This window comes from Megalobrama amblycephala, linkage group LG1, assembly GCF_018812025.1.
Source record: "Megalobrama amblycephala isolate DHTTF-2021 linkage group LG1, ASM1881202v1, whole genome shotgun sequence".
NCBI classification, from domain to species: Eukaryota; Metazoa; Chordata; class Actinopteri; order Cypriniformes; family Xenocyprididae; genus Megalobrama; species Megalobrama amblycephala.
This window is the reverse complement of record NC_063044.1, coordinates 5,053,754-5,064,305: the sequence shown is the minus strand read 5'-3', so window position 1 is coordinate 5,064,305 and position 10,552 is coordinate 5,053,754. Positions and strand designations below refer to the sequence as shown.

Here is a 10,552-nt window from a genome sequence, read left to right as displayed (position 1 = left end):
TTGTTCATAATCATTAAACTTTTTTTTAAACTGCCAACAAGTATAAACACATTAAGTGTACATAATTGTAGGCTATGCATAGACTATATATTATTTTTTTGTATAATGAACTCTGTCTAAGCAGCTTTTTTTGTGCCATTTCAAGAGATGGCATTCATCCACCTGTACATTTAGATGAAAATCTATACATTAGGCTACATTAGGGATACATTCATTTAACTTTGAAATAATATTCGACCAAGGCTTTTTCTAGTGACTTTTCCCTCTTTAAAATGAGGTAGGCAATAGCTAATGTTGTGCATCATGTAGGCTATGTTATCTCTAAACTGGACTAATTTGGCCAATCATGCTAAAAGTGTGTTGATCCAATAAAGGTAGTTTTAGGCATATATCACATTTAGCGAGTAATAATGTCGGCAATCTTGTATTATTTCTTATATTGCAAGTCCCTTTTTTGACTTAAAGTAAATGGAGCAAATGGAGTCGATTCCATCGAATCCTATGGTGGGAGTCGAGAATCGGAGTCGACTCCGAAAAACCTGGAATCGAATACCCCTACTTCGCAGTTCGCACAACCAAATGAAGCTAGAAATAAAAAAAAACAAAGTCAGTCAGATTAGCGAAGGTTTTGTGTACCAGGCATTGCCCATTTTTCACAGAAATATATATGCTTAATTTCGTATTCTTAATTATACTTGTTTTCATTTTAATAAATATATATTGTTTTGAGCATGTAAATTATTATGAACTGAATTATGGCTGCACCCGTCCAAAGAGGCAGACCTCGTAATAAATATTAAAGTACGTTTCAACCAATCAGTTAGGTCAACCGAGACAACGTCATGTTACGTAATTAATATTCATAAGACTAGGCGTCTGATTGGTAGATTCGTGGGACAGAGACTGACCGCAGGAAAAGAACCGAGGATTAAGATATGTGAAAACATCTGCGTGTTTGCTTCTCAGGTTTTTAAAGTAAGTGTTTTTTGTCCTTCTAAACATGCGATATTACCCCCCTCCCCAAAATCACATTTTTGATAGCATGAAAATGTGCATTACTAGTATTGTTTACTGTTTGATATCCGTTTGTAGCGTAGCACACTGTTTAAATTGTTGAATGAATGCTCGTGACATTAGCGTGAAGAAGTGTGTGTGTGTGTGTGTGTGTGTGTGTGTGTGTGTGTGTGTGTGTGTGTGTGTGTGTGTGTGTGTGTGTGTCTGTTATTGTCTTTAAACGAAGTGGTTTCTGTCTTTTTGAGTGTTTTTCATGAGTTTTGAGCAGTACATTGTCTTATCTTGATAACTAATCAAAAGAGTAAAGCATTCCTTCACTAGTCATCCTTCACTGATGACCTTGTTGGCACGTGGGAGTAAATTACAGTTGTAATTGATTGGTTATTTTGACCATCAATAATTAGCAGATGTAGTCGTTTATCATGAAGTTGTTGCTTGTTGAAAGAGTCGAGTCGATGCTGTCTGGCCGGTTGACCTAATCCGTTTATCCCTTTAACACACGAGCTGCTCTGATTCCCTTTGAAAGACGGATTGATGACAGTCAGCACATATTTCACACATGATCCGTTTCACCAGAGCACACTGACAATATGGCAATAACCTGTTATTGGTCTAAGCTGCCTTGCCATTAATTACTAGAACTCAGATAAATAGTATACAAATGGCCAGTATTTGGACTTTTTGTTTTAAATGACGCTTTAATCTTTCTCATCGGAAATATGTTCTGACATATTTTAACAACATATTTCGCATAAAATGACTTATTAGTTTCGCATTTAACAAAACATAGATTAGTTATAAGCCAGCAAAGACATCTGGCAACTAAAAGTCACTAAGTGTTTTAAACCCACCATAACTAGAATTAAATCTAAACAGTATCAAATGTTAGATAACAGATAAAATGAGGAATTCACTTCGGGACATTCCCAACTCATCTGGGGCATTTTTCAGGCTCTAAAAACTAGAGAAAAGGAGACAATAACATAATATATATAGATTAAATAGTAATAAAGGGGGCAACATCAATGTTCACATATTTAAGTATATATAAGGCCTATAATTTAAAAAAATGGCTTGTTCATAATCAACAATGTGAACACTGATCTTGCCCCCTTTATTATTATTATTTAACACATATATATATATATATATATATATATATATATATATATATATATATATATATATATATATATATATATATATATATATATATATATAATTATTGGGGAATTATGCAATCCGCTCTAACTGCACCTCTAGTTACTCTGTTTTCATTAGATTTAAAATAAAGTCAGTCGGGGAGGAGGAACTAAACCATACATCATATGAACTAAACAAACAATTTTAAATGTTTGTATAACAATTTCAATGGTTTTAGAAATATGGAATGTGTATTAGACCAGCTTGTCAAACAATAAGTGATATGAGAAAGAATCACATAGTGAAAATATATCTTTTGTAGCGTCGTTTGATAAAGAATTTCTAATAAACCTAAAGTTTACCAAGTTAAATTTTTTATGTGGGTTGAAAACTAAGACAGGAGACCAGATGATTCTGGATGATTCAGATGATTTTACATTCTGAAAAAAAAAAAACTTGTAATCTCACTCCTTAAATGAAAACAATTTGCTTTATATTAACACTATATCCTTTAGAAGAAAACATAGAATGTTTTTGTGTTGTGTACACGCCTATAGGCGCATATTACTAATGCACCCTTTAAATAACTAAAAAATACTGCGCCATTGACTTCAGACCAGGTTTTTGTTGGTCAATGGCGCAGTCGTTTTCAGTTGCCTCAAAATAGCAACACGCCAACAATGCACCTGAACACACCTCGTTTTCAGACCAGCACGCCCATGGGCGAACAGATGGGCACGAGTGCATTTGCTGTTTAAACAACGTGGATGTGAAAATGATTACTGCGTCAGGCTGAAACTAGCAAAAAACACTTGCGTCGCATTGCTCCAAGGACCCTATATGTGAAAAAGACTGTACCGTCAGCATACATTAGGATATTACATTAATGACACACTATGGGGAAATCATTGTATATACTAAAGAGAATTGGGCCCAGTGTGGACTCTTGTCAAACACCAGTTGATAGACATAATGAGTTAGATTTATAATTATCAGTTTTTACTAATTGAGTACTAGAGGAAAGATAAAATTTGATTACATTTACAAAATATAAATTGAATAATTTATTGTAGCTCAACTTTTGTTCTCCCTCATTGCTGTTTCAGACAAAATGTGCATTGCTTCAGATATTTGCTATGACTTAACAATTAAAGTGATCTCATGTGTCTGAAGGTCGCTTATTGATTGACTGATCAGTTGATTGACACTCTTTCCACCCTATCAGAATGGAGAACTCGTCTAAAGAAGATTACAAGATCCAGTCGTTTGATTTGGAGACTCAGAAACTCCTCAAAACTGCTTTGAAAGGTCATTATGTTTGATCTGCAGAAGTTTTGGACGACCTGTTTTACTGTTAGGATTAAATGTTATTGAATTACTTTAAAATGCCTATTTTTACTCAACAGACCCAGGTTCAGTTGACCTGGAGAAAGTGTCCAATGTAATAGTGGATCAGTCTCTGAAGGACCAGGTCTTCAGCAGGGAGGCCGGACGCATCTGTTATACAATTGTGCAAGTAAACAAATGCACCACATGCAAATTTTAATAGAGAACGCTTATCATTTTACATGTTCCATTGGATTATTCTAGCATTTGTCTAGTAGTTTGTTTGTAAGCAATTTACTCTCTTGATTCAGGCAGAAGTCAAACAGACCAACGGGAACGTGTTTCGGCGTAACCTGCTGAACCGCCTGCAGCAGGAGTTTAAAGCCAGAGAAGAGACGCGGAAGAGGTCCACTGAGGAGTGGGTTTGCCTCGTGTGCTTCATCTGCAACATCTTTGACTACCTCAAGGTGAAGAGTTGTCTTCTGTTTTAATGATTAAGTTCACAGAATCACAATCAGGAAGGTAACTATTATTTAAAGAAATCCATATTATAAGTTCATATGAAGTGCTTACTAACTTTGAACTTTATTCTGTCGACTGCAGGTGAACAACATGCCCATGATGGCTCTGGTGCACCCCGTCTATGACTGTTTGTTCAGACTGGCACAATCTGATGCCCTGAAGAATGAAGAAGAGGTGACTCTTGAACATTGTTACTGGGGGTTGACTGAAATGGATCAACTAAATAAGAAAAATTGGAAAATTTTACGTTTTGATTTTTTTTTTTTTTTTTTTTCATCGGTATGGGCACATTAGCTGTGTGAACACTCAAAAATCATGGACATGATTCGGATATGTTAAAGTGTTAAAAAAAAAAGTCACACTTGGCTCGTTCACGGTCAAAAATGATGACCTAGGAAATTAATGGGAAATAGGGAAAATGAATGAAGGGGTGACACTCTAAAATGTCAAAAGTGCAAAACAGACACATACACCCACCTCTCCCCCCACACATATATGAACTAGCACGACAATAACACAAAGCAAGTTTTTGCAAATGTGTGAAATAAAATCAATAATTCTGCCTCAATGCAGTAAAAAAGGAACAGCACAAGAGTTACACGAGTACAAAAGTAGCACACCCATTCAAACACACATTAACTTAATCACACGCAGAAACACACACAACACACTTATACACACAAATGAACTGGTGTGGCTGTAACGATATGGTAAAATTGAGCCAAAAGACTCAAATAAAAGGTTGAAATCAGATCAGACCCAGATTGATTAAGCTGTGATAAAACATACCTGTTCATTTTTGTTACATTTTTATTGAATTTTGATGTTACGTGTAACAAAATGTCCTTCTCTGTGTTCAGGCTTGACTGTAGTGAAATTAATGCAAAAACTGACACTTCAAATCAACATTTCCAAAAAAATCCACATCTTAAAAATAAGAATTTCATGTCTAAAAACCACTAAAGAATTTATAAGCCACTCTATATAGAACTATATAGGAATCTAGTGGTTACACCATGGCATTACACAAGTTTTTCTTTTTTTACTTCCACCAGATGGCACTAATCTACCTTCAACAAATTGGATTTTAAATGCCTTTTTCTCTATTTTACCACGGAATACTGCTTTAATTGAAAAATAATAAATTAGAGAAAATTGTGTATTTTCAATGTGGAAAATAACTAATAATAACTTAATAAACATTAGAGTATCATAAAATACCCTCAATTCTAAATAATCACATAATATTATTGAACAAAAATATATTACATTGGTTTTCCTTGGGGAAAAAAAGATTTACATTGCAAGGCTTCGGTCACTTTTGACCACGAAGGAGTTAAATGTGACCTCAACGAAGAGGACCAGAGGGTTAAGCATATGCTGTTAGATCAAAATATTTAGTTTTTAAGGCATGTAAATTCAGTAAAAAAAATTTAAACTTTTGACTGTTGTGCTTTTCTCATATACTTCATCTCTCATCTGAGCACACTGATGTTTTTTCTTTTAATATTCATATTATTTAATTGTTCAGATACCAGAATTATCGGTTCTCCATTTTTCTGTTGGTTTTTAGCAATGTTTGGCCTTACTCAAATTTTGAAGTTCTCTCTGTATGTCATCTCTGCCTCTCTCAGGTGGACTGTCTGGTGTTGCAATTGCATCGTATTGGAGATCAGCTGGAGAAGATGAACATGCAGCTGATGGATGAGCTGTTCAATCTGCTGAGGGATGGGTTTCTCCTGCAGGAGGACCTGAGCTCCATGGGTCGCCTGCTCCTGCTGGAGATCCTGGAGTTTCGTGCGGGAGGTTGGACTCTCAGCGACACGGCTCAGAAATACTACTACAGCGAAGTGACGGACTGAAGCCTCCACCAATCAGGAGAGAGAAACACAGGAGGATTGCATTTATATGGAACCAAAAGTGGAGGTTTTATTTTTATAATTACCTTTAATGAAGGCTGGGTGATTTGCTAGGTTTGAGGATTGACATGAAGTAGAAGACTGGTCAAAGTTAAATGTAGTTCTGGGTTTTGCTGTTTTCACTTGGTTAGGGGTGTTTGTGGTCATCAAAACATCAAAGTCAACATGAATTTAAAATTCATCTTATTTACTTTTATACTTTTGTTCTTCTTTGTGTTAATTATCCACATTATTTAAAAAAAGTCTTCATAATTTCTATTGAACTTTTATATCTTTACTCACTTCTGAAATGACTGTTACCAAGAACCTTTGTGGTTCAACTAATGGCAGTTTCCCCAATTACAAAATCATGCCTTTTTTATGCACCAAACACTTTCTGATGTGTTTTTTTTTTTCCTGGTTGAATACCTTTTTTTTCTTAATGTCAAATTACAGAAATAAGATGTGATTTTTGTTTCATGTTGACTTTCATGTTGACGTTCGTGTTGATCCTGATGTGAGGGAGCCAGACAACACGACCTGTCTGCAAATTGTAGTCCATGTTGTAATTTTACAGAGATATGTTAATGTCCCTGCATTCCCTTGGGCAAACTATTGATATGTGCAATAATGCAGTGCATTCATGGTTAAACAACACTCCTACTTCAAACCCAGCTTCTGGAAAAAATTTGTTGTAGCCAAAAGTGATTTTTATTTATTTATTTTTTTCTTGCTACAAATATGGTACCTTAAGTTATCATTGGTCACCAATCTTCCAACATTAGTTTGGTTACAGAGTTTAAAAGTGAATGGAGTTTAAGTACATCTCTATTTAATCATTGACCTATTACAATTTCAGCATAACATGATTGATTTACTTTTCATTTTTGAGTCAAAGATAAACACTAAGGGCTATGATTGTAACATTTTCTGTCATTGTAGATGGTTTTAATATCAATATATTTAATTTTAGATGTTTGATTTTCTAACAGATTATTACTAACAAATTAGATTTGCCTCAGTAGGAGAAAAAGCTATTTTTATTGTATAGTGCAGGATTACTTATACAACTATATATTTATGTTCTATAATAGATCTTAATTTTAATCAGTGAAAAAACAACATTAATATAATGCACCAAAAACTGTTTACAAGCGTCACAACATTCAAATACAAGGTTCCCTTTTAAGGATAATATTTTTATACTATGAAAAGAAGAGTGGATGTACAGTCAAACCAAAATTTATTCAGACACCTTGAACACTTCATTAAGTTTATTCATGATAGTTGTAAAAAAAAAGAAAAGAAAAAAAAGACAAGATCTCAGAGTTAAACTGTCAAGTTTTTAAAAATTTATCTAAATTATGTCAGATAACACTTAAGCAAAACATGGACAGGTCAAAGTGTCTGAATAACTTTTGGTCCCAAATTTGTATAAATTTTAATGGGTATAATTGGGTATAATTTGCCACAGTTTAATTTATTTTGCTATCCTCACTTACATAAATGGATTATAGTGTCCTGCACCCACTAGTGTGTGTATATATGTATAAATATCTATATCAAAAATATCACAAATGTCTGAATAATTTTTGGTTTGACTGTATAGCCGACAAAACTTAAACAGGTGTGGGATGAAGGAATAAAGTGTTGCAGTAAATTTGTACAGTTACAGTAATATTTCTATTTTGTATCATTTCGATCTGATGAAGATCCACTGGAATGAAATGTTAACATGGAGTCATGTGATATGCCAAAGTTTTGTATTTGCTCTGGTCCAGCGGTTTTTGGCCTAATTGATTTCTCAGGCTCTTAAAGATTAGACAACAACTTGTAGAATTGTCTTGATGCCTTTTACACAGTTTCAAATAAAGAGACATTTTTGTGCAAAACTTTACAAAAACTAAGGTAAAAAAATAAGGTTTTTTTTATATTTTAATTGTTAATGTAAAGTTGTTCTCACTGTTCAACTCTTTATATATATATATATATATATATATATATATATATATATATATATATATATATATTCTGTGTTGACGATTTAAAAACTCATCAGTTGAACACTGATTCTGAATATGAACTGATAATTGTATATACTTACAACACCTGGTCATGTTATTTTAAAGTCATAAATGAAATATTAAAGGAAGTTCACTGACCTGGTAAAATTTCCCTCCTTTCTGAACACTGGCCAGGCCGATGATGGGTTTGCAGTTCTCTAGAGCCTGATGGAAGATGGCGTACGGATTACACTCGACCTCTTCTCTCTTAGCTGCAGGAGATTTGTGGTATTTCTCCACCTATCTTCTCTTTATGGTCTCCAGCGTCTAAACAGACACAAAACATCCAAACAGAAATTATGTGCAGACTCATTTAAGGTAATGTACCAGGGGATTTTATTCAAACCTGTCTGCAAATTAAAGTCGGATGTTATTTTAGGTGTTATGCAATTAATGACAAATTAAAGTAATACTCGTTTTTTTATATACTGAAAAATTACTGTATTATTTAGTTTGCTGTTTTCGCAGATTACATGTATGTAAAATTACAAAAATAATGGCGTGAAACCACCACCAGATGGCGCAAAGGGACAGTTGGCAGTGGCACCATTGCTCACACTGGGGCGGGGAAAGAAAAAAAAAACATTAAACGTTTTACAGAAAAACATTGTTATTTTACAGGTATTTCCTGAATTATTATGATAAACACCTGTAAAACACTCTCAAAGTTTAGCTTTTTTTTTTTTTTTCACTGAAAAATAAGTTTTTCAATAATGTTGATTTTTGAGGATGATTTTTTTTTTTTTTCTATTTTCTAAGCGGGGTCTCATCATAATGTAACAATATTGAAAAACTTGTTTTTTCAGTACAAAAAATACTAAACTTTGACAAAAAGTAACTTTTATTGTTATAATTGTGATTTCATAATATTTAGATATGAAAAAATACTTGTGAAAAGATGTCTTTCAGTCAGTCAAATAGCACATAGCAAATAGTGGAGCTCTGCAGCCATTTACTGGTAAAAGTGATAATTTTTTTTTTTACTTTTAAAACTGCATTTTCCAAAAGATGGGCAAAAATCTTACACTAAACCATGTCAAATTATCCATGTTATATCCCCATGAATGAAAGTTAGAAATGTGGGTATTTTATAAAGGGATTTTTACATAAAAAGCTGTCTTTGTATAAAAACTAGGGCTGTCAATCGATTAAAATTTTTAATCTAATTAATTACATACTCTGTGAGTAATTAATCTAAATTAATCGCATACATAATTTTTGCTGTGAAAGTATTAAATATTTCAATTCAAATGAATCAATGCAGGGTTTTTCCTGGGTCAAAAATGGTCTTCAGTGGTGACAGACATGGTCATCCACACAAACAGTAAAAAGTGCCCTACCCACGTGATCTGCGAGCCCGATACTGAAAGTACCCGTCACTCTCACTGTAATTCTTTCTTGCCCTCTTTGCAAAAAAAAAAAAAAATGATTTTATAGCTTTGTAAACGAAGATGCTTTTTTGCTAAACCTGAAAAGTATTAAAAAGTAGCATTTAGAAGTTATATTAACTAATAATATAATTTTCTACCATATACAATTGATTGCACCTAGCTAACAACAACTTGCTTTGTTCTGGTTTCACCTCACTCCAGTCTAAACTAACTGATTTTATAGGTAAGCCTAATTTACTACACATTGTCATTTAAATAACCTGAAAATATTGTGAATTATTAAGGCTAATTTTACTAACCACTCTTGCTAAATGGGGTAAGCACACTTATGTTCTCATTTCAGAGTTGTTCGAGTAAATGATTCGTTATAGTCCGTGTGGACAGATCAGTTGTTGTCATGATTCATTAAAATGAATCTGTTCAAATGAGTCATTAGGTCGTGAATCGGACATTAGCGGACGTTGACGCGTTGCGTGCGAATCGCGACTGTTATTAGGACATCGCAAAAGATTTGTCAACACAGAAAACACTTAACCACTGAATAGGATTTTCTTTTTGTTTACTGAAAGTGTGATTTATGTCAGGCGCCTGTCAGAGAAGATGAGGTGACATTCTTTTGAGCACTATTCACACCCAACGGTTATTCAGGAAAAACATTCTCCGAATGCGCCTCGTGAAACATGGATTCGGTCTTACGAACTTTTAGCATTGTGTCAGTTGATTTAGATTATTATGTGTGAGGTAGAGAGAGTGCAAAGGCGGGGCTTACTTTGAAGACAGAGAGAGCTCGCGCGCACGAGGGAGGAGCTCTGCTCGTTCTGTCCGTCAGCGGCAGCGCAGCAGTCGTCTCGCTCCTTCATTTTTACAGTCAAATGGTGGCTAGAACGGCTCCAGGTTCAAAGGTCAATACGAAATGGATTAATCTGCGTTATTTTTTTTAACGCGTTATTTTTTCTCAGATTAATTAATCGAAATGAACGCCTTATTTTGACAGCCCTAATAAAAACCTATTTAAAAAATATTCAATTTATTTATATCAATTTTAAAAATATGATAACTCCTCCAAAAACTGCACAAATGTGGAGTAAAACATTAATAAACAGAGTAAAATTACATTTGTTTATTTTATATATATATATATATATATATATATATATATATATATATATATATATATATATATATATATATATAA

At 33.7% G+C, this 10,552-nt stretch overlaps 1 protein-coding gene across 1 annotated transcript; it reads left to right on the top strand.

Annotated features, from left to right (window-relative positions):
• The first annotated feature begins 828 nt into the window (after nt 1-828).
• On the top strand, nt 829-8,165 carry mif4gdb (MIF4G domain containing b). The gene is made up of 6 exons (XM_048176717.1): nt 829-975; nt 3,383-3,465; nt 3,564-3,673; nt 3,795-3,950; nt 4,087-4,179; nt 5,640-8,165. Exons 2-6 carry the CDS (start codon nt 3,384-3,386, stop codon nt 5,865-5,867), a joined length of 669 nt encoding a protein of 222 aa, XP_048032674.1. The 5' UTR covers nt 829-975; nt 3,383; the 3' UTR covers nt 5,868-8,165.
• Nucleotides 8,166-10,552: the final 2,387 nt, after the last annotated feature.

What these genes read in the sequence shown, in the direction of transcription:
- mif4gdb (XM_048176717.1), top strand. Translation starts at nt 3,384, where the DNA reads ATGGAGAACTCGTCTAAAGAAGATTACAAGATCCAGTCGTTTGATTTG. An exon ending in CCTCAAAACTGCTTTGAAAG is followed by an intron (nt 3,466 to 3,563) that starts GTCATTATGTTT and finishes TTTACTCAACAG; the next exon opens with ACCCAGGTTCAGTTGACCTG. An exon ending in ACATCTTTGACTACCTCAAG is followed by an intron (nt 3,951 to 4,086) that starts GTGAAGAGTTGT and finishes TGTCGACTGCAG; the next exon opens with GTGAACAACATGCCCATGAT.